The sequence below is a fragment of the Anopheles nili genome, chromosome 2, assembly GCF_943737925.1.
Source record: "Anopheles nili chromosome 2, idAnoNiliSN_F5_01, whole genome shotgun sequence".
Lineage (NCBI taxonomy): Eukaryota > Metazoa > Arthropoda > Insecta > Diptera > Culicidae > Anopheles > Anopheles nili.
The window spans coordinates 26167651-26195164 of NC_071291.1; the positions used below are offsets into that span (position 1 = coordinate 26167651).

At 50.2% G+C, this 27514-nt stretch overlaps 1 protein-coding gene across 1 annotated transcript; it reads left to right on the plus strand.

The window, feature by feature from the left end:
• The first annotated feature begins 14635 nt into the window (after positions 1 to 14635).
• LOC128730423 (estrogen-related receptor gamma) lies at positions 14636 to 24659 on the plus strand. Its single transcript, XM_053823471.1, has 6 exons — positions 14636 to 14659; positions 22688 to 22822; positions 22901 to 23216; positions 23289 to 24049; positions 24125 to 24297; positions 24360 to 24659. The coding sequence occupies exons 1-6, from the start codon at positions 14636 to 14638 to the stop codon at positions 24520 to 24522; spliced, it is 1572 nt and encodes a 523-aa protein (XP_053679446.1). The 3' UTR covers positions 24523 to 24659.
• The last annotated feature ends 2855 nt before the right edge of the window (positions 24660 to 27514 follow it).

Here is a 27514-nt window from a genome sequence, read left to right on the forward strand (position 1 = left end):
GAAAGGAAACGGATTCAAATGGTTGTGTCTTATGTTTTCTGGTTGTGTGCCCAATGGCTCCCTCCTGCTGGAAAGATTTGCTTTAAACATCAAACATAAGCGCAGTTGTTGTTTCTTCTTAAAGCAAACACACCAACTGTTTATCATGGTTCTGTGTGTGTGTGTGCGCACCATCCTCCTCCGTTTTTGCCATCCCACCGATCGATTGGATTTCCGTCTCACGAAGTGGTGCGATTAACGCAGAATCAAATGCAGCTCCCGGATATGCAATTCTCGGCAAGGTGTTCTGAAGTGTTTAAGGGTGGAACCAGTTGCGTGCATTCGAAAGCACTGAAGCTTGACTTGATCGTGTAACTGCATCATCGCAAGTGCGAAATTGATGAAGTGAAGCGAAAGATCGAACGAGCGAATTTTGCTCGAATTTTTAGCAAAAAATGCTAGAAGCAGCCCCTGTGTGGCCCATTTTGTTGGGATTGGCAGCGACCGGATTGATTCGCCCAATGACGGAGAATTGATTACTTTTGCACCTTCCCACCCCCGTCAGACGTCACCCTCGCATCCTCGCACCCATGTAATGGTTATGTAAATCCCACCCGTTTACACACGCCCCATGGTCCGATAATTGTGACCGGCGGCGGAGGCTTGGGCGGGAAAATCGCACAACAAATTTGTCGTCCACCAACGCGCTAAAGGGCATCCACACACACACACACGCACCCCCTCGCGGAGGGTTGATGTTTGTAGATGCGTGCTATCGATATCGTGCCCTGAGCGAAATAACATATAAATGTGTATCGCCAATCAACCGTGGCCATTCCGGTTGGCGAGCCGGTCGAGCGGTGTGGCGGCAATTTGAAAGGGTTTTTCCCACCCCCTGGCGCGTGCGTTGCGCTTGGCAAAAGGGAATACCTTCGCCCGGTACCGGAGGGTTTTTGTCCTCGGCGTGAGCAGGCGCAGGCGCAGGCGGCGTACGGATTAATTCGTGACGATAAATCATAATGCCAAGGGTGGCCGATCGCGCCGGTGCGCGGTTTTGCTTATTTGGGTCGCCGATGCACTTATCAAGGTGCATAAAATAATGAGTGTCACCGTTCGCCCTAGGACCCCTGCAGTGAACGTATGCCGTATTGGTCCCTCACACTTTCGATAACTTTTTTGTCTAAGGTAGAGCGATGGAGCGTTGAGAAATGTGACAAGATTAATCTGCTATCGGTGCAGAACGGCGATAGCTTTGGCCACGAGCTTGCTGATATATGTGGGGACAGACAAAAAAAAAGGAAACTAATCACACTATACTGGAGTATGGTGGCTTAGCTCAGCTCACAATAAGGAAGCGTAAAGCCCGATGCAACATGTGTCTCTGCAGGCAGCGTGATGTCAGTCATAATGCAGTGCCGAAATTAAATGCATGAAATGTACGATCGATTCTGCTTAAAAAGGGCGTCCTAGCTGGGGAGTGGAAGCTGCTGTACTGGCGCGGCTGGCATATTTGGACCTACAAATATCTGCATCTCGAGGAATCGCAAGAGCCTCGTGCACTTCCGAGCATGCATAGTGCTCTTGAGAATGCTTTGGTTCCATACTCAGCTCAGCACCAACCATCAAGTGCTGGTTCCAGACACACCGCTTGGGTTACGCCGCCGTCGATTCGAGTGCCGAAAGGTCCGTTCCCGCTGGCGTCAGGTCTTCGCCGTCGTACGTCAGTAATTTATATTGCATCCTCCGTCATCTCCCGGCCGGATCGAAATGGCCCGGCGGAAATGCAAAGCTCGCGAGACGAGAGAGAAGCAAGAACAAGAAGCAACAGGTCCAGAAGGGGTCGTTGGATGGATGGATGGATGGCTGGGACACCGTGGTGGGGGTGGGGGGCGGTGAGACGCAAAATTAAAGAAAAATCCATCATCATCAAGTCATCGTGTCGACGCCGTCGAGTTTTTGGAGCCCACGCTCCTACCCCAAAGGAGCCTGTGGGCTGGGTCGGAGGAGGAAGAGAGAGAGAGGGGAGAGGGTAAGGACAGTAATAAAACAACTTGACAGCAAACCAAACAAAATTAAGCCAGCGAAAAAAAATATATAGAGAGAAAAGAACCACATTAATAAAGAAGAACAAGCTGGTCGCTCGTCCCGGTCTCTCAGCATCGGCAGCGCGCGAATTGGGAAGAAGAATCGACAAAAAATCACGAATGATCTCTGGAACGGCGGTTGGTGGGAGTGCGGGTGGTGGGGGGTGGAGGAGAGAAGGGTTTCTCAAAGGCAGGTGGAAGAAGAATAGGAAGAAACGCACATCTCCTTCCACGGGACTACGCCGCCGCACGCGTGGTTCAATCACCTGGGCGAAGGTTTTTTCGGCTGAAAAGGAGCGTCATACACCGCGTTTATTGCATTTATCGAGAAGTGCAACCGAATCACCCTCTGGTGGGATGTACCAACCCCCACCCCCAGTTTTTTCGAGGGTGGCAGCGTTTGTGCGCGTGGTGAAATAAAAGGTGGCTTCGTGCGGAGAATTGGCATAAGCAAGAAAAAAAAACCAGAGTACTCGTTCGGGTACTTGATTTTGATGGGGTTAGTCTTGGGCTTTTTTTTTGTTGTAACTTTTGGTTGCACTCTTTGTTTTTTTGCATCCTTTCGCATGAAATCACCACCGGAGACGCAAGAATTACTTCTAGATGATTTGCATATATATATATATACACGCATGCACGCTGCGGTTAGTGCGATGAAAAGGGCTCTGGTTCTGTTTTTTGTTTTGTAGCCCGGGTCAAACCATGACGGGACAACGGCAGGGCAACCACACGAAGGCCGTTAGACAATGCCCCCAGAGGGGTTTTATTGCTTCCTATTCCTTTCCGCCGTTGTGAGCGATCCTTCTGGTTGGGGGTTTTTGGCTCAGCGATCGCCAGCGTCCCGAAAGCTCGTTAATCGTTGCATTTTAATTAAAAGTCAATTTAAGAAATGGCCATAGTGCTGGGTGGCAGTGGGTGGGGCATCAAGAAGGACACACACACACACACACGCCTCGAGTACATCCTTATGACGACGGATCGTGCGGCCCTCGAGGCTCGCGTTTTTCGCAACGGAGATCAAGCGATGATCTGCTGCGGGCACACACGTAGTGCGGTGATCGTAAAACCCAGCCTGTACCCCGGCTGTGCTTCGTCCCCCACAGGACCTTCCACCTTCCGGGAGGCAGATAGGGATCTAAGGTTTGAAGCACGGCGACGGCGGCGGCATCTTGGTGCGTGGGTGGGCAGTCACATTACTGCGCGTAGGATGGCCACGTTTTCGGTCGCGTTGATTTGCATCTTTGGCCCTGGCCAAAGACGGGGGGATGCGTTAACGAGCGGTAGTTTTTTTTTTTTTTTGGGTTGCGAACGCCGCAAATGCACATTATCCGTGCGCCGCGTATCCATTCGCACGTTCCGTGTAAAGAGGGATATGTGTTTTTTTGCTTCGTCTTCTTCTTTTTGTTGTTGCTGTGCGTCTCGGAGTCTTGGAGAACAGTTTTACGATGCCGCCGTCGGTGAATTCGTCCCCCTTGGATGCTGAAAGCGTGCAGAAATTTTGTGTCCCGGTCGCGAGGCTCAAAGAAGACCAGAAGAATGGAAACCGCGGGACCGTTTCGATGGGCAAACCTTGTGGCCAGTGGCGTTTGCGCTCGTAAACGGCAGGACGTGAGTGAAATAAATCCCTTCTGCACTGGGCCTTTTTTTTTCCTCTGCTTTGCCGGGGATGTCTTTTTTATCCTCCCAGCTCCCTGCAAGCTATGTCTGTCGGTTTCTTTTTTTCCTGCTGTAACCGGCGCACGCCCGTGAGTCCTCTGGTGAGCCGCTTAAAGGCCGCTTAAATTACCAATTTCGGCGATTTCGGAGACATTAAACGCGTTTCGGCGTGCGCGCGCTCGCGCGAGCTCGCGGGCATGAATTATTAATCGAACGTCAGCGGTTGCCGGTGCCGGTGCGCTGGGAAGGTGTTTTTAATGTGTGAATTATGATTTATGATAAGCCCTGGCCTCGTGAACGGCACGGATTTTGTTGCGCCGTGATCCGGAAACCCGTATGGAAGGATCGTAGTATCCTTTTTACAGGTGCAAGGACGACACGCCTCGCCTTTTTTCGAACCATTTCGATTGGTTGATATTCCGTGGTTTCCATTCCGTTCAGCTTTAACGCCACTGAGCCCCTTTGCTGCACTGCCATTTTGCATGCATCCCGGCGGGGTACAGCAAATGGCGTCACTGCCATTCGCGGCTGTCAAACTTGACGAAGACAGGTCAATCACCCCGTCGATCGTCGAACAATGGGTGGGTGGGTGAATCACGCGGCACAGCACGGCATTACCATCGAGAAGTTTACTGGTAATGGTAGAGGGGTGTGAGCGAGAACGAGCTAAAGGAACAATTTAGGATAATAACGAACAAAAAAACATCATCTCCCGCAATTACGGGACGAGTGCACGATCATTTCACCCAGGACGATGGGCTGGCTGGGTTGGGTTGGGTGGGTGGTAAAGCTCGAAACGGAACTAATTCTACCCCTTTTTTTGTCGTGAACTTTCCCGCGGGTCTGGCGAAGGCGAAGGCCGGTTGCCGATAATTGCATCAATTTTATCCACTACACGCGGGGTGCATCACTTGCAACGCGATCCATTGGCGCGGGTTCTCTGAAGGGTTTGCGTTTTTCCTTTCATCGATTTCGCGATGTCTTTAGGCCGATCGAGCGATGCACTGGGTTTGGGGTTCTCTTCTCATCCTAGCGATCTCTTTTTTCCCCTCGATGCATTCTCTCGTTTATTCCCACGTAAAAGTGCATCCCTGGCCCTCGATCGCATATGCACTTGGTTTGTGGGTTTGTGCGACCAACGACAGTATGATTTATGTCACCAAACAGCGAGAGAGATGCTCATAACCGCTCGTTTCGGTGCCAACAGTTGACGAAGCCAAAGCAAGGGAGGGTGGCGTTGTTAACATCCGCGTTGCGTTTACATGCATGCTCGAGTCGCGCATCAATGTGTGTAATGTTGTTTAAAACAAACAACACCCCACCCGCCGGGTGCAGAATTGTTATTATTAATTTGGGGTTGGTTTAGCAGGCGTATGGGGTGGTTTTGTTTTTCGCTGCTTTTTCCTCTCCTTCCTTGCTTCGTTTCCCAGCAGCATATGCAGCAGCACGGCACAAAATGCACATACATCGGAAATTGCTGTCATACCCCTCTCCACTCGCTCTCTTTCTCTCTCTCTCTCTCTCTCTCTCTCTCTCTCTCTCTGTCTCCGGCATGCCGAAATCGACCGGCTCTCGATGCGGGCTGCTCGGCCATGAAAATGACGGTGCCGCATCGCGTTGCAGAGGAAACGCGCATGCTGGAGGTAAAACGGGGGGGGGGGGGGGGAGGTGAAGAGCTGGGTGGGGAGACGCGAGGCCCCCACCAAGTCAAGTTCAGGGTCAGTACGGAAAGAGATTTATTTTAGTCGATTCTGCACTAATGTGTTCGTTCGTGCTGAGCTTCTCGCGCGTGTGTGTGTGTTGGTGGCGCATTTGTGCGTGTGTGTGTACGTGTGTCTATAGTTTGGGGGGTTGTTTTATGTTCTGCTTCAACCACCACCCCACCACCTCCCCCCCCACCGCCCAGCTTGATGCCGGCACCCCATCTTTGCCTCGATCGGTCACTTTTTTGGTCGCTCTTTCGCCGGCTTTTTCGTCCGTTTGCGTGTCGTGTGCCGTTGCGTGCGTGCCATCTTTGCTGCGTCTACGCATGCCGGTGATGCGTTACCGTACGCGTGTTCGCTTGCGTGTGTGTCTCGTTGAAACTCCAGCTGGTAGGAGCTCCAGACGGAGATGCCGTGTTGCTTTGGGGAGGTTTTTTTTTCCTGCTCCCCGTACGCAGTATTTGTGACTTTTGCCCATTTTGCCGGGCGTAAAACGAGTGTGTAATTGGAGTTGGGCAACTTGGATTTATTAGAAGGGAAAGGGATGTTTTTTATGGGATGAATAGTTATAACTAATATTAATAGTATCATATATCGCGTTTCGAACGCCAAAGAAATCCATGGCTTTAGTCCAAATCGTTACGATAATTTACGCATTACCGCTTTTAGAAGCGGTGTTGGAACGATATCGTGGGATCTCCAATTCATTTATTATTTTTCGCTTCGTTCGGTACAACGCTTTTACCTTGCTTCTGTGCGTACGTACATTTCCCGCCCCGTAAATTGACACTCCGGAACGGCGGAATGGGCGTTATAAATTGCCAGCACCACTGTAAAGTGCCATCGTGTTCGTGAAATGTTAGCTCATGTATTGACGAATTTCCAGCATTGCCGCTATCCAAAAAAAAAAGCCCAAACGAAAACCGCCCCAAAGAAGAAGAGATACGCAAAGGCACGATGCCATTGGTTGGTGGAAAACTGTCGGCATTTTTCCGGCCGTTTGGCTCCCGCGGGTAATTTGCTAAAATATGTCCAATAACGTGACACATGGCGCACGGTTCTGTCGGGGGTTTTCCGGCGGCTTCTTTCGTGGAAAGCTCATTGCGTGCCGGCCGGTCGTCAACTCGAAAATTGGCACCGAATCTTCTCCCCTCGCTCACAAAATCCCCCCGTCGTCGTCGTGAGCCAGACAGACGGGTAGGAGGAAGGATGTGCCTCCAGGCCCTCGGTTGATGATGTCGTAGACGATGATAATCGCTTTCGCATTGATTGTGGTTTCGCTTCACGGGTCAGGCGTTCCCCGTTTCGGTTCAGCATAGAATCGAGCGCTTTGATTTTCCGCGATCCTTGAATAAAGCTGCTCGCCCACCGACGCAATGGGGAAGGAAAACGGTGACAAATTCCCACGTGCGTGATTGAGCGTTTTTTTTCTTCTTCTTCTGCGTTCTGTGTTGAACCTGACTCGAAGAGAAACGGACGCTTGTGCTTAGAGCGAACAATTTTGTCATTAATTAAATGCTTGACGTGATTCCAGCACCAGCTCTCGTTCGTTGCGGGTGCGTGAGTGAGCGGTTTTTTGAGCTTTAGGCCTTTCTTTAGCACACCCAGTTGGTGGCCACGAAAAACACTTCACAAAAGCCCGTGTAGCTGGTATTTTACTTTCATTAACATCCCCGCACAAGTGCGCGCAGAAAAAGAGTGGTAAACGAGACGGAACGCGTAAAGCGAGACGGTGGCAAAAGCATAGCAAACCAAGCGATCGACGCCGAACGTACGGGGAAACAGGGGCCCCAAGAAAAACGGTGTCAGTGTGTTAAGGCACGATCGTATCCAGCCGCGCGCGATCCAGCACCAGACGTGATCGCGTACACACGCGCGTGTTAGCCACACGTGTATACGCAAACACAACCGCCGATGTTATTACATCGAAACGCGCGTTTTCGCTTCTTGCCGCCGTCGAAATGCCACTCGCGATCGGTAGCTGGAACGGCAGTAATTCCGCCATGCCGTGAGAGGCGCCCTTTTCTGGCGCTGCTGCACCTACACAGCTGAGTATTCGTTGGTTGTGCGACACACGCACGAACGACGTATCGATCGCACCAATTAGTGCCTGTGGAAAGAGCTGCTTTGAGGGGTTTTTTTTTGTTTGCTGTCGATCACTCGATCGAGCCCGAGTTTCGAGTCGATGCTGGCAAATGCCTTTTAGAGCGCATTTTGCATGCGTGGCAATTTGGCTAAGAGTGCCGTTGATGTTCTTCCCTCGGATAAAGCTAGAACGGATCTTTCGACTGCATATGATCTTCGGACGCTTCCACCCATTCTGATCCATGTGCTTTGATCTTATTTCCAGGTGAAGCAGTTTCCGGACTGGTGATCTTCCTATCAAAGCGGAAACGATGTCGCAGTGAACGGAGCAGACGCACGCACATAAAAAGCTACCAGGTTCCTGCTTGAGAAAGAGGTAATGTATGTATTTTATTTCCTATTTCTTTACTGTGGAATTTGAGGAAGCCATTCGTCCAGGATTGAAGGGCGTGCTGGTGTTGCCAAAATACAGTTCTCCACCCAGGGCTCACGTTACTCACTCGAACGCCACGAAACATTCCATTCCACGGGCGGGCAGGTTTCCGGAATCTGCGCCGCATCAGACATTCAACACGAACCCCGGTAATGAAGAAGATTCCATTTCGTTGACGAAAATGAAAGAGAGGCGCGCAAAAGCGAGCTCGCAAACCGCCGAAACGCCGGCAGAAGCGCACGCGAAAGATAGATCGAAACGGTGATTATATCGCGGGCCTCGTGAGGACTCCGGCTTGAGAGAAGCCCGGAAAAGAGGGAGAGTGAAACAGAGAGAGAGAGAGAGAGAGCGAGAGAGAGAGAGAGGGAGAAAAACGAAACAAAAATGTAGGTAAATTCGCTAGACATCCGCCCGGCATCATCGCCAGTTTCCACCAACGAATCTCCGGTCTGGCAAGAATTGGGCAATTAAAATTTCAAATCCGCGCCATCATTACGCGCCGTTACGGACGAGGTGGGGGATTGTTTTTTGAAGAGAGGGGAGGGGGGCTGTACACCAACCACAACAACAACAAGTCAAAGGAAAAAACTCAACACCCAGCGTCGACTAGAAATAGAAGAAACCGAGCTGTGGAGCAAGCGATCCGCAAGCTCGGTTGAGTCGCAAGAATTTCGCTGCTGCAGTCCGGAACTCGCCTCCCGGCTTGGGGATGGATATTTCTTTTTTTTTTTTCAAGATCAAGATCAGGGAGGTTCTATTTTGGAGCTTGCTCTCCTCCTTCTGGCCAAGCGTCTGGAGGAAACTGGCTTGTCTGGTGTGCCGAAATGTCTAGACTGTAGAACGCCAAGGGCAAGAATAGGCCTTCACCAAGAAGCACCCGCTGGGTTTTGGGTCTTGTGAATCTATGCGATCGTACGTCTAGGCGCTTGTGTTCGGGGATCGTTTTCTTGTTCTTGATTCTCGAATGTGCCCACTCTTTTTTTTTGCGCCTTGTTTTTTGTGCGAGTTCTTTCCAAGCCACACGAGATTCCACAGCCTAGCTCTCCCGCTAGGAGTCGGAACGTGGCCTGGCAGGATTAATGGGATGGTGATGCTAAAATTAGTCACCGTGTCTTTCATTCGCAAAGACCGCGTTCCGGCAATGGCATTGTGCATTTTCACTTTCACGTCTTCACTCTCGTTGGCTTGCTGACTTAGAGAGCCGTCCGTGACCATGAACTTGACAGACGAAGTCGAACCAACGGTTGATGTTGAACGATTGGATGCATTTGGCTATTAATAGAGCGTCTAAATATGTGCAGTATGCAGTTGTCGGGAGAAACGCCTCGATCGTGCTGTCACTGAAGGCCTCCATATTTCTGCACATCCGTCGTTCGATGGTTTCAATTGGCGCAATTATTCTAAGCACCCGTCAGTCAGTGTTGCAGCCTGGAGATGGCATTGGCCCCACCAAAGGGCTTCTACCGAGGAAGGTTGTTGCGCTTTTCATCCTTCGATTGATAAGCGCGTAGACGTCCGCCTAACCTGCGCTAAACTGCAACGATGTTGTTGTTATTGCCGTGGCTAGATTTCCCCGATCGATCACCACCGCCTCCATGACGTCCAGCGGCCATTTCAACACCTCGTCGACGTGAACTACTGCGCCGTTCAAGCTGTCGCTCAACCACGGTGACGGTTTACCAGTTCTAGCCCGCACCAGCTGCTGTCGAGGTTGGAGTGGCAGAGATCAACCGGAGATCAGTTTGTGAGCCGTTGATAACCTCATGCGTCAATCGGTTGGTCTACTAAGTACTCGGAACGTTGGTCCGGTTCGATCTATGACGGTGCGTGCACCCTGCGGGATCATCCTGTTCCGAGGATCGTCACGTTTGTCGAAACGTGATCTCGATCGAGTAGCAAAATGCCATCCGTTTAGATTCATAAACCAGCACAAAACGGTGGCATATACCGCTAAGGTCCTTCTGATTGACGGAGGCTTCTAGTGCCTCTTTGAAAGAATCCCCGAGCGCTTTCGCAAACTCCTCGTTTCTCGAACGTGCGCTGCATCCGTAATATGCGTACAAGCTGCTCCGGTTTCAGATCCTTACCACAGCCTTTTGTCTTCATGGCAATGACAACGGAAACAGGCCCTTCTGGAACACGCGGGCACACGGGTACAGCAGAAGGAGCTTATGTTTCCGCGCGTTTTCTCATTCCGTAGTCGATCGCAGCTCGTGGGCTCGTCGAGCTCTCCTTCACGTTCGTCATCCATATTCCAGCGGATAAGTGATTATCCGCGATCGTTTCATGCTTGTGCGCTGTTGGCTCTCATTGCGTGTAGCCTCAGCGGGCTCCTGGTGATAGTGGGCTCCTTTTGCAGGACCTCTTCCTTTGGCCCTTCCGGTTCGGGGTGGGGGTTACCCGAACCGGTTGCAACCGGTTCAAGAGGTTTGGTAATTGCTTGCAGCTCTCTGGCGCTTCCCTTGAGGGGTTGAACGGGTCGAGAAAAGATGTCGGAAAGGTGGGGAGTATCTCCTCCGGCCACGAGGGCAAGCCGGCACGTTCGAGTTTGCGGCTCGTAACGCTCCACCAAACGCCGATCGATCGCTTCCACACCACATTGATTAGCTGATACGCTGATAAGGATTCCGCACACGGTGTGGCAGGTTATCGGCGAACGAGAACCGTATGGGGGCTGTTACTTGTTTTATGTACGCGATTGTGTTGTTTGTTTTTTTTTTCATTCGTTTTTTTGTTGTTGCATAAACAACATCATATACGTGTGTGGGTATGTGCGTGAGTGTGTTCTCGACATGGGGGGGGTGGTGGTAAAGAGACTAGAGACCCAGGAGCAGGAGATCGCGCTATCAGCTCGATCTGGTACGAGCTGCGAACAAGTGCACGCAAGTTTGCCTTGCACAAGTGCAGCGTTTATTTTGCGCCAACCTCTTTTGTAGTGTGCCACCCGCTTTCTGGTTGTTTCACCCCCAGTTCGGTTGATAGCACGAAAAATGGAGAGTTTTCAATTGCGTAATGGCCCCTTGCAGAAGATAGTTAATGGTTAGGCGGTGTGTTGTTGACCGACGGAGGAAAGCCACCTTCTCGTGGTGCTGCAGGTTGAATTGGGACAGATAGAGTACCTGCCGACAGCAGCCAATGTTTGATACACATATTTCAAGCCGTTTACTCGTCTTGAGCAACTGCCTCAAAGAAGTACAGCACGCATTTCTAGTGCGGGCTGTTTTTATTTAAACCTTTTTTATCGTCTGAACTTTCGTTGGCTTTATTCTCCCGAGCAATAATGTTGCGTGCCCATTCAACGGTACGGTCGTGCTCCAGGCTGGCTAGTGTGCAGCCGTACTCGATTTATTTCACTCGCTTTCGCACATCCGAGACCCAGCGGTTCGATTTCCCATCGTGTTCCCTCTGTTTGTACTGTTCCTTTTTGGTTAGCGTCAATTTGCCAAATTTATGCTGCCCTGGCAACGAGAATCCGTCACGCGTAAAAATGTAAATGAAGGCTGGCATTCAATTTAGCATTTTTTGGAAGGTTTTAACAGCTGGAACCACCCTGTCGTTCGTTTCCTTCACTGCTTTCCTGACGGTAGCACGCTCATGGTCAAGATCGACACCAATCGATTGGCGATTCCCGGCCCATGGTGTGCTGGTGTGAGAATGAAAACGCAAACCCGCGCCCGTTAGCGGCAGAAAAGAGAAGAAAGGTGCGTTTTGATGGGATCACCACCACCAGCACCGGATGGATGGTTGGATGATGGACAAGGGCAGACTCGGCTCGGTGCAGACTCCTCCGGTGCAGATGATGTAAAGCGAACCATTCCTCCTCCGAGCAGCTGTGTTTGATCTTGAAATTGTGATTGCATGGAAATTTATTCTCGTCATTCCGGTCAACCTTCTGCTGAAGGGAGACGAAGCTACTGGAATCGATTTCATTTTCTAGTGCCTGGAGTTTCGTTCCTTTCGGTTGACGATGCTAGCTTGCTTTGGTTTTGCTATCGACAAGGAACAATTCTACAAACCACCAGGCGCCCCCTTTACCAGATTTAGTGCCGATTTGCTAATTAAAGGAACTTAACACTAACCCTTTTTTAGTAAAGCCGCAACCGAATAAATCTGATGGATTTTAGTATAGCGTTCAATATTCGCCAACCCAACGGTAGTTTTATCGCTTTTGGTCCATCGGTTTGGCAAATGTTCGTTTGGAAGTTTTCACCAGGCGCCTCCATTATTTCCAGTCGACCGCGCACCGACACTTCCGCCGGACACGTAATGCGTCCCTCGTCGCGTTTCGCTTACCGTACCGGTCGTAAGCGAATCAAAGTGCTGTATTAATTAAAATCCTTGTCATTTCCCGGTGCCACCAATGCCGGCCGGTGCGAGGCGTAAGGAAAGCTAACCCCCACGACGCCACCGTAATCGATTCTTTTCTCTCGTTCGAGCGTTTGCATTCCAAATGGCGCCAGCTGAGATTGATGTGCTCGAGGGGATGTGTCTTACTGAGGCGGGGTGGTGGGGGGGGGGGGTTGGGATGGGTAATTTTGTTGTTGTTTTCCTTTCGTACCTTTCCTTCCGTTCCATCGGAACCCATCTCGAACGCAATGGACCACATCACACCCTTACACGCGCACGCACATTGTCGAATGGGGGTGGAAAATGTACAACGCACGTGTGTGTGTGTGTGAAACGGTTGGCGGGGTGGTTCCAAGCGGTTGGAAGGGTGGTTTGTCTCCTTCTTTGAGCACTTTGGCCGGCTGGACGAGCAGAAGAACCGCGGTGGATGGCGAATGGGCAAAAAAAAAATGACGAAGAACGAAAAGCGAACGCATAAAAACATCGCCCTCTCTCGCTCGCTCACACAAACGTTCACTTTCCACCCTGTGGGAGCTCCCAGCATGATCATGGTGGATCGAAGCACCCTCCGTGTGTGTGTGAGTGATGTTGATGGGGGGTTGTGTTTTTTTACTTTTTCGGCGAGTTTTTGGCCCGCTCGATTAGTCGCGCTTGGTTGCAGCTTCGTCGCCATTTACGTGCGCAAGTGAAAAGGCACGACGGCAATCCGCAGCCGGTTTTCCGTTTCGCGTATGCGTTCGCCACAACAGCTGTGCGATCGAACACACACACCACGACGTTCCATTTCCCAGTGAAGCCGCTCTGCGTGAAACAAGCCCCAATGCCAGCACACCAGCCCCCAACGTGGAGCTTCAATGTGAACGCGTGCGCGCTTGCATGCTTGTATGTGTGTGTATGTGTGTATGTATGTTGTACGAGGTGCCGCATACCATATGGAATGGCCGATGGGGTGGCCCCCGTGTGGGTGGGGGTGAGTTGAGCCGCCACTCGCCGCACAATCATCACCATCATTATCTGCGCGCCGAGCAAAGAGAGGCTCGACATACGGGCACGATCAGCATCGGGCGGTCTCGCATGTGGTTTTGGTGTGGAGCCGTCCAAGCCACAGTCCTCGACCGGCTGTGTGAGGGAGAACTTTTAAATTATAGTGTGCTCACTCGCACCGGTTCCCGGCTGGAGCTGGGAGCCTGTTGGGGTGCGGATTCGCGATGAAATAAAAACAAAAACCCGTCACTGGCGGCATGCACACGTACACGTGCTCGTGCCCGCTCGTAGCATACGCACACACACACACACACTCCGAAACAAGGGGCAGTACGCATAAGGCAGCAACCACAGGGGCAAAACGATAGCCGTGATCGCGGACGCAAGCAGGCGAAGGAGACACGGGCCGGCGTTAACGCTAGAACGAACGAAGCGTAGAAGGAATTATATATGAAAAACAAAATTCGCGAATCACACCGCGCTCAGTACGAGACTTCATGTCGCTCGGTTCGGACGTCGTAACACCGCGGTAAACGGACGGCCAGTACCGATTGGTAGAAGGATAGGAAAACCGTGAACAAACGGCAGTATTTCAAGCACCTAAACCACCGGCACACAGGACACTTGCCACGAACGGTGGTGTCCTTTTTGGTGATTGACTTCTGATCGACACGTTAGCGATCCGTTTACGTGCTCGATCTTCAGGATCGCTCGCTCGATCGTGTGCCAGGGGTGTCAAACGAGGACTCGAAAGTGTGCCCCTTTGTGTGGGTGTGTGTGTGAGTGTATGTGCGCGTTCGCATGCATGTGTCTGTGGTGGAGTGCGTTCGTGCGTTTGTGAAGGTGCCGTGTGATATGGGATCGTCGTGGCTGTGTCCGGTCGCCGGTTGCACTTTTGGTGCAACGATGCAACTTGCAGCTTGGCGTGACAAGTAAAATTTGCTCGCTCAAAAAAAAAAAACAACGACGTCTCATCTCTCGGGTGACACTTAAACGTCAACGTCTGTGTGTTTTTATTTGGAAATTTATCCTCGGAGCCTCGATTCTACGCCTACTTTGACGCGTTTGCAATTTGACAGCTCGACGAACTCTGGGAAGGACTGGGAAGACAAACAGTGGGAAAGTGCAATAGTTTGATACACTCGGTTCCAGGGAAATCTCCCAGAATTGCGGCTGGGTGACTGGGAGTTTATTTCCATCCCCCCCCCCAAAACCGCCGGATCCATTCCCCATATCCCCTAAACCGACACACACTCCATGTGGAGCTGCTTTGCTGGTGCTGCTAACCTCAGTCTAAGTGCGTAACCTCAGCAGCCACGGGGAAAATAAAAACGCGGCTCGCCACGCTGGACGAAACCGGCACGATGGACAGCTGGATGCAGGAAGTGGTAAGTTCCTTCCCGAACCACGGCGTCGATGAGGTGTCGGAGTGAATGGAAACAGATGGGGAGAGAATTTGTGGGAATTGTTTGCTCCTTCTGCTGCTGCTGGTGTTGCTGCTCGCCAAATTGCACGTCAATGTCGGTCGATCGGTTCGTGAAATCGGATTCGAATGATATGAGGTGCAGATAATGAAGAGCCAAAAAACAAGAAGACTAGGAAGAAAAGGAAGCAACAAAAGAAATCACCTCCCCCGAACGGCCATATTGCACAATTAATAGCACCCCCAGCCAAGCAGGGATGGTTGTGGATTAGTTCGGTTGCGCTACCGGGTGCAGGCCGTTGTTATTATGTCAGCCCTTGCGCTGGCCCTTCCTCCGCTTCCCATCGCTCCACCCAGGGCTCAGGTTACAGTTCTCGTATGTTCTAGCATCCGCCCTGTTCTTGCCTTCGTGCGTCTCCATTCTATCGCCCCATCGCGCGCTGGCATCGATCGTGTTTCGGTCGCTGTTTATAAGCTCGACTTGGTTCTAAGCCCTCCAAAAGAGGGTGTTGTGGGGATGGTGTGCGTGTGTGTGTGCGCGTGTTTTTTTTTTCGTCGTGCTCCCTTGTAAGCTGTCGCTATTTTGTTGTAGATTGTTGTGTTGTTGAAACGTCCGCTCGTGTGTTTTTTTTTCTTTGCTGCTTTTCGTCGCTGGATTTTTCATCGTGTCACGCCTGTTGTAAATTAGCTGCTCCCCACTCGGGGAGCGTCTGGGCCGCTGGCCACCTTGCGGGCGTGTTCTTTTCCCGCGCGTCTGGTGCGATACGCGAGAAAAACGAGTAGATTGATTGATGGTGAAGTGTGTTCGGTAATGGGTGGACGAAATAGGAGAAAAAAAAGCTACACCGGGTGGGTTGGAGCATTTCTAGTACATCGGTATTGCGCGATTCGGTGCCGGAGTTTGATGGGTTCCGGAAAGAAAATCGAATGGAACGGCTGGAAAGCGCACGGAGCCCTTTTGTGTGTATCCATCCATCCACTGGATGGATGTGTTTAAAATCCTTTTTTTTCTCGTAGTTGCTATTTTCGTTAGACATTCACATTTTTTTCCTCTGTTGTGCAATTGATTTTGATTAAAAAAGCGTTCTGAAGACAGAATGGTTGTGCCGTTGCCATCGATGCGAATGCCAATCATCTCCGATCGCCTTGGGATAAAAAGCTTACAAACTCCCAAAAGAACGGCGATGGGGTTTTTGTACAGCATGTTTTTTTTTACGAATTTGGTAGTTGTTATGTCCAATTTGAATGATCACATAATCGGTCAAAAGTTTTTTTTTATTTAAAAAAATGAAGAAAAATCAAATTTTTATAACATCGATTATTTCTCTAACCGTTGCGTTGGAATATTGTTCTTTTTTTTTCTTAATGCAAGAATATAATAGGATAAATGTAACGCCTCGGTTGCCAACTCTCTTTGCCACCAAAAGCGTGCTTATCTGCCTCAGATGTGCATGGTCTGTTTGTGCTATGAAACCCTCCACAGTAAACGTGCTGTCGATGAGAACAAACATCAACCGATACCGGTGTTTGATGCGTAGATATGTTCGAAAAACACTCCACAATTGCTTCGCACATTATTCGACAGTTTGCCCTCCCATGCGTTGTTTGCTCGAAACAATTCTCCTCCGCGTGTTGAAGAGCCTCTTGTTGCGCGGGTTTTTTTTTCTAGTTTGCGGAATACCGCTGGTATTGAGATGGAAAGCCATAGAAATAAATAACGCTCGTCGTTTTACTAAACCGGGAAAGAGTAAATCTCCTGGGGATGATCACGAAAATGGGTGTTAGATGGTTAAAATTCAGCACGGTCCTCATAAACCTCTTCGCAGTCGTTAGAAGCGTCCGCTGGAACTGGCTGCGGTTGTTAATACTTTGGAATGGCTCAAACTAATCGCATCCTACTAATTGTACCCGACATGCGACCGGTGTTGCGGACACACCGTATGTAAAATGTTCCTGGTGGTTTTTAGGCTTCTTTTTCTGTTCCACCCTCCCTTCCTGGCTCCCTCTTCTTCTTGCTTTCGAGCAATTTGTGAACGAGCCGATTTCGTATTTGCTGTTGGTTTCGCTTTGTAGACTGAATGTTATGGCATGTGCGCGTCTCGTGGATTGATACGTTCTTGTGGCGAAGCGGAATTCACCACCAGTTTAATGTGCAGTTGTAAATGGCCCTTTTGACGATAATGCACCATAAAGCTATCCACGGTTGATGTGAAACTTCATGAGATGAAAGGAACATACTCGAAAAGAAACACGGGGCTAAAGAAACTTATCAACCCTCGCGTTTCGCGGCTTCCAAACCATTACGCCAATGTATGCTTTTAGTCGAAAGGCGCGACGGAAACAAAACGTTTTTACGATCCTTCACAGATGCGTCTCATCTGGTTGTCTCCCCCCACACTGGCCTGCCCTCCCCCCCCCCCATTCTTCATCCCTCTCCACCCTCTTGAATCCATCCTGTTTCCTCTCGCACGCTGACGAGGGCGATCGTTTGTGGAACGTTTCGCCGACACACCATTTTGCGGTTCGCGTCCACACCACGTATGCATCCTTCGTCGTGGGGCGCGATTTTTTGGGCGCGATAGGTTTTATGCATTTTTAATTTAATTATCACCAGCTTCGTGATTCGCGATCGGGCCGCGCGCAACCTGCGAGTGATGCGAGAGCCCGATTTGAAGCCAACGCGCATCAAATGCACACAAACAGGTCCGGTTCGAGTCCGGTTAGATTTATGACGACCCGATAGCGCGCGGGTACGGTTCTTAAATGGGATGTTTCTTTTTTTCTCTCTCTCCCCTTTTTTTTTGTTCACCAAAAGGATCACGATCCTGCCCGTCGCCGTGATTTGATCCGACCGTTTCCTGTCACAACTTGTGTCGAGAGTTTAACGAGGCCATAAAGGCGAATGGAGGGGTCCTCTCGCGTTCGCCGTGCACCTGTGCTAAGCCTCGATGCAGTTTTTCTCGATCGCTTCGAAGAAACGATAAATCTTGCCAGCACTTTGGCCTGTCAATTTAGCGATCAGGCAAGCGATAGGCACACTTTGTGCAGAGAAACGGGCACACTTTTACGACCGGTTGGGACGCGAGTCATCACAAGCTGGTGTGAAAATGGGCTGCCCAGCAGAGCTACTGTTTGCGAGGGATGAGCGAGAACATTTTGGGTGATCCTTTTATGGGTATGCGGGATTTCTCTGTCGCGCCGTCTCTCTCACTCTGCCACTGTGCCAATGCACAAACTAATGGGTGCAGCAGCTACTGGGCATTTCGATTTGTGTTTAATTAAGATGAGTCGGTGTTGCAAAAAAAAACAAAAAGAACGCCTCACTTCAAACGAAGCGATGGTCGAAACGATCAACACACAAGCGAATTGGGCTGCGATAATGATTTATTGGTCCAATTTGAAGAGCTTGATTTACGTCGACCTTAACCACCGATTCCACCGAACCAGCGAATCGCCCATCGGCTGCTGATCGATTGCATTACGTTCCGGTTCAGCTTGCGGTTGCATAATGCAACTTCCCGAGGGAATCGATCAAGCATCAAAGGTGGTGCAGCATCAAGCAAAAAACTCTCCCCGGTCTAGGCAAAATATGCCACGGGCGCCAAGAGTCTGTCGGCAGCTTGAAGATTATGTATCGCTCCCTTCGCTTATGCCATGGCACGATGGTGCGCTCTCGCTCTCGTTCGGTTTTGCATGCGGTTTGTGCGTGCGTCGTGCGAAACCGCGATTGATTGTCAGTCGGCAAATGTTGCTTTCTGGTTGTTCCCTGGTGTGGAGCCAGACGCTGAACGCCTTTGTCGTTTTTCCACCCGATGCTGTATTCGAGGGCTGATAGCACCTTCACCGCGTGCGATTATCACCATCATGTGAAACCGGAGTGACTCCTCTCGTGTGTGTGTGCCTGCTGCAGCATGATCCCACCCACCCTGTGCAGTGGGGTGTGTCCTTGCCGGAAGGAACTCAATTCCCCGATAACAGCAGATGTGGGTGTGTTGTTAGTGCGATAATACCGGTGTTGGCCGGTGTAAGGTGATGCTTCTTGCAACAAAGCGAAAGTGTGTGTGAGAGAGAGAGAGAGATCATTTCGTGATCCTTCACCTCTAGCTGGGTCGGGAAAGATGACACGATACGACCGACAAAGCGGCGCTATGTCTTGTTTTGTTTGCTGTTGCTCCTGTTTCCAGCAAATGTGATGCAGCCTTGTTTGCTGCAGCATCGAGTGCAATCGTTTGCGTAATCGAAGCTCTAAATTGCACCACCCTTCCGTGTATGTGTGTGTGCACCATGTGAGAGGAAAGCAAGCGTATGGAAATGATGAAACAAATGGTGAAAAAAATAAAACTACCGCAGCTTCAACTAGCTCTCGAGACGAAGCCGGCTTTAATAGCTGCTCCGTAGCGACGTACCGCTGCGTGGATGTGTATTGGTAACCGGACTGCCGGTTTGCCGTTTTGCCTTGAACTTGACCGAGATGAGAGAGGCTTTTACTATTATTTCTCCTCCTTCTTCTCATCCTCCTCACCATCGGCATCGCCTTGCGTCGAATGCGGGAAAGAAATGGGGCGAAAACGAAGCCCCCGAGACGATAATTACGTCAGCCGAGCGTGCATAAGTGTTGGCGTGCCGACCATGCTGGTATAGGGTGGGTTATGCTGCTGCGAAGGAAAGGGTGCGAAAAACGTGAGCAAAAGCGGAAATGAAAAGTGGAAAACACCCCCCTGCCGCGTGTGTGGTGGCGAAGCCAATCGAGCCCCAGATGCCGTTGCTTTTTGTTCGTGTATTCAGGTGCTTCCTTTTTTTTTATCTATGTGCTCCAACGCGAAGTACAATTCGTCGCGCACTTGCCGGTTCAGCAGCACGAAAAAGCCGCCAACTTGACTAAATTACCCTCGAAACCGGGAAGCCTAAAATAAGCCCACGAACAGCGCAAGAACCAAAGCAGGCCTCGAGCTTCATTACACGTCGCTAATTGCTCGTGCTTTCGGCTGACGTTTACGTTCACTTTTGTTTTGCTCTCTCGCTTGCTCACTCATCGACCATCGGTGGTCTACTAGACGAATTAGTAGGCTAGGCACGAGATCTCCCTCCCATTCGACGAGACATCTCGTCAGGCTTTCTCACGACTTTTTTCTCACCTCTACGGTGCCCGAAACCGGCGAGAGTGAGCGCTCACAAAATGGAGGAGAAGCCCATGTTTGATTTGCTTCAGCCGCGCGAAACGTTCACTTTCGATCGTTTCTCACCGCCGGATGAAAGTGAAAATGCGTCTATTCGATTCGTTTTCATGGCAGCGTGCGCTTGCAGTCGCTTCACTAGGAAGCTGACGTAAACTATTCTCAAACTTCCACCGCGTGAGATGAGCTGAGTTCTTCTAAAGGAGTGGTGGGGATTCGATTTATAGCGCGTCTTTTTTTTTCTCCTGTGGGGGTAATTTCCGCCTTCAGCAAAAGAAGGGAACAGATTATGAATCGCTTGCTTAAATCCACTCCGAATTCATCCGGGTTGTCTCCGCCTCTCGATCGCAAGACTAATCGTGCGGTAATGAGTCGAGATCGATGTGTGTGTGTGTGTGTGTGCTTCGAATTATTAAATGGCTTCGTTTTGTTCTTCTTCTGCCCCACGCTGGTTTGTGCATGCTGCGATAAATTAATAAACCACCGTCGATCGCTGTCGTGTTTTTTTTTCTATCATGATCTCTATCGCACCCTATTCCTGATTGCCGCCGGCAAACATGCATTGCTCTCGAGCCACTGGTGAGGTGTGTATCAACCTGCAGCAAGGAATAACCGCAGACAGAACGCTCAAGATTAATTCCTTTCCAATTTCGATCGTGAATCTCGATGCCGCGATCAGAACGAGCCGTTGCAAATCGGGTTGATTTGGGGGGTATGTTTTTTTTGTTGAATTGTTTTGCTTGCTAACCTCCATATAATTCATTCGAATTTTACGGAACGTAATTTTAAACTTCTCGGATAGTTCCGGCCAATCAAAACAAACACCACCGTAACGAACCAGCGGTGGCTCGATCTTCGATTGCAGAAGTAAAAAGAGACGAACAGCTTTGAAATGAAATAGAAGGAATCCTTCTCTCACGCATCACCGGGTGCAACTGCATCATGCCCCCAAGTGACCAGCACCGATGGCGACGATGATGATGATGATGATGATGCATTATGATCATCCATTTAAGTAAAAAGCCCACCCCTTCGCCCAGCGCCCGGGTTTCCCGGGGGTGGGTCATTGGTCAGTGTCAAGGTTCCCCCGAATAAACCGCCCCAATCGCCAGTCGTCCCCCGAGGGATTACGACACGAAAACGACGACGAAGGGGGCAAAGAAAAGCAAACAAACACACGCAAACGAAGAGCAGAAAAAAATAGCCAAAAAAACGGAAGATCTGCATCAAACTGCAGCACTCATTACACGCTTCTCTCCACCCGGTAGTTTGTGGATCGATTAATGGCAATCCGTGAAGGAAGTCGCGATCTTCTGCTTCTTCTTTGCTTGCGGACCATTTCCACGATAGATGAGCCATCGCCAGCGACCGTGCAGTGGAACAATGGCAGCCCAGGAAGCGGTGAGCAGACAGGTGGTTCGGAAGGGAAACGCGCAGAAAATGATTATTGTAATTGTGGATCGCGTTGAAGCGTTGTGGATTACCATGCGAATGCAATCCCGTCCCTCGATGGTCTCCCTCTTGCCATCATGCCACCTGCACTTTTTGGGGGTTATGTGGCGTGTGTGCAGTATGATGGGGGAGGGAGGAAGGCGCGTGAGGGAGAGGTTAGAATCGGGTCCCCGGAGAACGGAACACGGAACGAATCGCAGTAAATCCATCAATCAATTGTGCATTAAGCGTATCCGGTGGTGGTTGGGGGTGCCCAAAAATAAAGCCCAGCTTAAACCCACCCCTCAGTTGTCCTCACCCCTTCACAGCTCTGTGCGTTCGGGTGGCCAAAATTGGCCAGCGTGAAGAAGCGGCCAATTTTTTCCCGCTGCCTGCCACATTTGTTGCGCTGCATCAAATCTTCTCCCCCCCCGTTGTGCGCTTTCCTTTTTTGGGACCACGAGCGGGTAGGATGCCTCCATGCAGCCGAAGGGCGATTTGTAGGTGGAGGTGGGTGCGAGAAAGGTTCATCGAACAAAGGGAAGCACCAGCGTGAAGAAGAAGGACAAAAAAAAGAGTAGAATTAATTACGGTCAATTTTTGCCGGTAGCAAGTGGGCTTTTTTTTTCGTTGCCGATGCTTTTTTGTGCAGGACGTTTGTAAAGTGCAGCCTAATTCCTTCTCTCTTTTTTTTTTGTTATGCTGTTATTGTTCAGAGGTTTCCTTTCCGTATTGGCTGGATGCAGTTTGGGGTTGGCGAAGAAACAAAAACCCCCCAAACCATATTTTGCCCAGACGGCCGCAGGTAGTTGAAGTCGAATTAACCGTGGCCGTACGATGGGGCTAGTTGTTTTTTTTTGGCTTCGTTGCTTTTTTTTCCTCTTGCAGAAGCCTCTCATTGAAGCACCATCCGTAAAATGAAGTCAGTCTTGGCTAATTTGTGCTTGTCCTATTCGCATTCAATGCGATTAATTTTATTCTACTTAAGGTGGCAGTGGCGTGTAGTGGTTTTTTTTTCCCGTGCTCCTTTTTTTTGCCATCTTTCAAACCAACTCCTGCACAAGTGCTGTCCATGCATCCAGCGCAAGCTAAACGACGTATAATGCATCGCTTTTGTTCAACGCACGCTTCTGCGTGGCAGCTTCGAACCGTTTTTGGGCGCTCCTCCGTCAGAGTCAGTGTGGTTTGAATAATGTTTTCGAGAAATTTATGCAGCCCAAAGGTGGGAAATTAGTGCTTTGATGGAAACGACTCGTGTTTGGTCGTGTGATAAAGCTGGCGTGACGGATGGGTTGCCGGAACCAGGGGTGTGGGACTATTGGGACGCGTGTTCTGAACTCAACACTAAACGACCAACATGTTTTTTGCTCTCGATCTCATTCACGCAGGTGTCGATGATGGCAGGCGACGGTACGCCGGCAAGGATCAAGCAGGAACTAATCGAAACCTCATGCTGCAGCCCTTCACCCTCGTCAGTGGGCAGCCTTTCCCAGACCAACCTGCTGTACGGCAGCTCTCCGAAGGTAAGTGCCATCAAACATCGACCAATTTGGAAGTCGAAAACACCCACCAATTGTATGTCCTTTTTTTTCCCTCCCCAGATGGACTTCAAATGTGGCGGCAGCAATAACAATGACACGCACCTCACCGAGCTGCACGGTGCGGGAGGACACGGCAGCGGGGGTGGCACAAATGGTGCCGGAAAACCGCAGTCTCCCGGTTCGCCAGATCGGCAGTTCTGCAGCTCGACCACCTCGGCGATCGGAGACTTTGGCAGTGATGGCACAAACCATGACACGATCAAGGAAGAGATCCCTCGGCGGTTGTGTCTGGTGTGTGGGGACGTTGCAAGCGGGTTCCACTACGGTGTGGCCAGTTGCGAGGCGTGCAAAGCATTTTTCAAACGTACCATTCAAGGTAGGCAAGCTTTGGGGTGGGCGTCTGCAACCGGCATAATGGTATGATAATGGTGTTTGGATTTCGTTGTAGGAAATATCGAATACACCTGCCCGGCGAGCAACGACTGTGAAATTAACAAGCGGCGCCGGAAGGCATGCCAGGCGTGCCGGTTCCGAAAGTGCCTGCAAATGGGCATGCTCAAGGAGGGCGTCCGATTGGACCGGGTACGAGGAGGCCGACAGAAGTACCGACGCAACCCGTGCGCCAACCCGTACCAGCTGCAACTGATCCAGTCCAACCAGCAGTACACGTCCCAAACGCTGGAGGACATCAAGATCCTGGAAGTATTATCCTCGTTCGAGCCGGACCCGCTCTCGATCGGCAACGGGGCCGATCTGATGGGTGGCGGGGACGAGCGAAATGGTGGCCACACGGCGGGTCCGGCACACTCTTCGAACTCCTCGTTTTCGTCGGCTTCGTCGTCCTCGTCGTCGACAACCAGCAGCACGGGTAGCCACTCGCCCGGTGGTTCCGCGACGGTTCCGGGCACCGATTCCGGCCTGGATCGGATGGCGGTCGGTGGTGACGCTCAGGAGATCCTGAGCATCCTGAGTGATATTTACGATAAGGAGCTGGTCGGTGTGATTGGGTGGGCGAAACAGATACCGGGCTTCTCCGATCTGCCGCTGAACGATCAGATGCGGCTGTTGCAGGTGAGCTGGGCCGAATTGCTGACGCTTATGCTCGCGTACCGCTCGATCCCGTTTAATGGGCGGCTATGCTTCGCCACTGACTTCTGGCTCGACGAACGATCGGCGAAGGAGTGCGGCGCCCTTGATCTCTATAATCATGTAAGTTTGCTTCGTGCGTTTTCCCGGAGCTAAGATTCATGGGGTTTAATCGCACACGTCGTTCCACCATTTCAGCTCGCACAAATCACCCAACGATTGGAAAAGATCTCGGCCACCAAGGAGGAGTACTACCTGCTGAAGGCTCTGTCCCTATCAAATTGTGATATCAGACTGGATAACTACAGCGCGCTGAAGAAGATCCGCGATTCGATACTGTACGCGCTGAACGATTGCGTGCTGTTGCTGAGGTAAGACACCGCGGTTCAGAGTTGGCACAATGGATATTAATTGGCAATACTTTCCTCCACAGGCAACATCAGGCGGTGTCGCATCAGCAACAGTTGCTGCTATTGTTGCCGTCGTTGCGGCAGGCGGACCACATCATCCGCAAATTCTGGACGAACGTGCATATCGAGGGTAACGTGACGATGAACAAGCTGTTCGTGGAAATGCTGGAGTCTGTCTCGCGATAAGGTACCAGCCACAGGCTCGAGAGGGCTCGTTCCGGCGAGCGGACATTGTAGCTCGTCGGATCCGGCCGTAGCTGGAAAATGGCGCAATAGTAACGTAGTCGCGACCAGCGGATGGTGGGCAATGATTTCGTGAAATGGTTACCGAAGCGTTATTCGAATTGTTTACCTAGTGTTTAAGATATACGTTTGTTTTTTTTTTTTAAATATCTCGCTCTCGATTTCGCAGAGAAACGCGACTCTTGCTTCGTTCGATCTGTACAAAACGCTTCTCCTCTCTACCGTTCCGACTTTCCCGTTCGGTGTTTGTGCACTCGCGCAGGTTTCGTTGATTTCAGTGTGGCCTGCCAGAGCCGTCTCGGTTTTCATCGATTTCATCAAGACTATGTTAGAGAACAGATGATGGAATACAGAGAGAGAGAGAGAGAGAAAGAGAGAGAGAGAGAGAGAGAGAGAGAGAGAGAGAGAGAGAAAGAGAGCATCGTGACGTTGTTTAGGACCGATTCAGAACCGGTACGGTACGATTTTACCAGTTATACAAACAGAGAACGGAGTAATGGAACACCCACGTGTTGTTACATGTGGCATAAACATCCTACTCCTAACTCCTCTACCTCAGCTGAAATGCACGATGCCAAGGTTATCGAGGTGCCTATAAAACTCCTTAAACTCCCATTGATGGGACTAGTGATTGACGCTCGATTGATTGACGACGAGATAGACAAAAGTGTCATCATTGGTAGTTCTCAGCCTGCTTGAATTTCTGTACAAACTTTCAACAAAGAGCTGGAATGTAAGGACGTAGCGTGAAAAGCGCTATTCCACAATGCTGTTTTCCCTAAGGACCTTGGCTATCCCTTTTTATCCGCTGTGCATAAGTTACCGCCTACCGAAGCAAAGGAAGGAGCATAGGAGCATAAGAGGAAGCAATGTTTTCGTGTAAGTCAATTGAAAAAGCGTGGCTCGGGGGAGAAAATTCGTAGATTGTAGATGAATAAGTAAGCCGGAAAAAGGATAGGGAAAATTTTTGGAACGAAGGGTTGTTTCTCCTCCAGAGCGAGAGAGAAAGAGAGAGAGAGACCGTAATAAATGTTGCTGCTCATCAAACTCGGCCACACGGATTAAAAGTTCATCGTGCGTACGTCTACCACGTGGGTACTGTCAAAGCAATGTAACGTAAGCACCAGTGACAAGCGTGGGAGGTAAAACTGGTTATTATAGCACCCGACATTTAGTACATAGTATAGCCCAGTTGAGCGAGCGACAGCTTTTAATTTAATTACCCACAACATTGGTGGATGGCGATGTCTATCGTCTATCGTAGAACGGTGAAGATCTAGCACTACCAGTTGCAAAAAGTACACCACCGCGCCCGCGTGTGGGATGTCAGTGCCGTAGTAAAGTATGTACAGGACTCAGCGATTTTACGTTTTCATGCGCACGTACCCTCAGCAGGGAAAACGTCATCAGCAAGACGATGGGATCACGGATTCCGACCTTCTTTTAATGTTGATTTAGTGTTTGCTGTCACAAACGGTATGCATTACGCGTGTTGGGATCGTTTCGCCCCCCGTGAGTGTGTGCACGTGTATGTACAACCAATGGTTCACAAGAAATCATAGAGTGAGCTATTCAGATATTGTTGAGCTGCGTACGAAAAATCACACCCCCAGATACACAGAATACTTATTGTAACTTTAAGTAAGGTAAGGTCCCCTTCCCCCCCAAAACGGAAGTTTACAAAGAGTTTATTAGTCGATCGCTGCTCCTCGAAGGATCGCTGAATCTCTCTGCATCGGACGGTGGAGGAGCGAAGAACCATTTTACAATTACATTACAGTACAACCACACCCGCAAGCAAACGTACGTTAAAAAAAAACAAAATGGTGGCCAGCATCGGATGGTATAATGTTGCCAGTATGTTTTTACGTTGTTGTGCGTGTTATGAGCGTTTCTAGGGGTTGGGTAGAGCATATTGGCGGCTAGGGTAGCGAGCGTGTGCGAAATGAACTATTTTTATGGGCAGCGCAGCAGCGTAGACAAAAGCAGAGAAAGACAGAATGGATGGCGTTGAAACGCCAAGATGGCAAAAACCGCCCCTACATACAAGCTCAAAATGGTCTTCAAGAGCGTGTTCCTGGCCGCCGAAGAGCATATTTTATCCGAGCAAAAGCGAAAGCAGCAGTGCGTAGATTTCTTTTTGCCCCGTAGATTCGCAAAACCGTTTGTGCATGTAAAAAAGCGTCGCACGTAACTCACATATGGCAACTGTTTATTCTTACGTCACACCGAGTCCGGCATTCGCCGTGTGTTCCAGGTTCTAATGAGCGAACAGAAACAAAAAGGATAACGCAAATGCAGTCCGGCTGAGTGAGGTCGCGTTTAAGGTAGCATTCAAAAGGCACACTACTCACAAAACCTCATTGCTGGGAGGACTTTGTCGAAGCGAGCTCCCGTGAGAGCTGAAGATGCAATTAATCATTGCTCGCAATAAACAGAGAGGAGTGGAATAAAAGGCGCGCGTCGCGTAGAGTTAGTAACACATTAGATAACTTCCACGTTTTTAGGCCGTTGCGGAAGAGAGCGGAAGGTGCGAAAGGGAAGACAGGGGGATATCGAAGGCATGAAGGGCGGATGCGATGCGATAAGAAGTGCGCTAGAGGAAGCTTGTCTCAGGGATTGCGTGAGGATGATAGTTTATGTAGGAGGTTGTTGTTTGTTCGGTTGAGCGCTAGGCAAAGGCAAAGATGTTTATAGGAGCGAATTAGCCGCAAAGGATATGGAAGAAAACACACACACACAGCAACACAAACACACACATATGTGGAGTAGACGAATTTGGGATGAGGGTTATCGAATGGAAAGTTAAATAGAAATACATTTGGCACTATTTGCTAATACGAATGGCAAGAGTATTTTCCCTTTTTTTTGAGTACTTGAGAAATTATGTGGAAAACATCCAACGGGTAAGTTATCTGCGGAATTGGGGTTCGTT

Coding starts and splice junctions, on each gene's coding strand:
- LOC128730423 (XM_053823471.1), top strand. CDS start 14,636: ATGGACAGCTGGATGCAGGAAGTG. Junction 22,823..22,900: donor TGTACGGCAGCTCTCCGAAG/GTAAGTGCCATC, acceptor TTCCCTCCCCAG/ATGGACTTCAAATGTGGCGG. Junction 24,050..24,124: donor CCCTTGATCTCTATAATCAT/GTAAGTTTGCTT, acceptor CCACCATTTCAG/CTCGCACAAATCACCCAACG.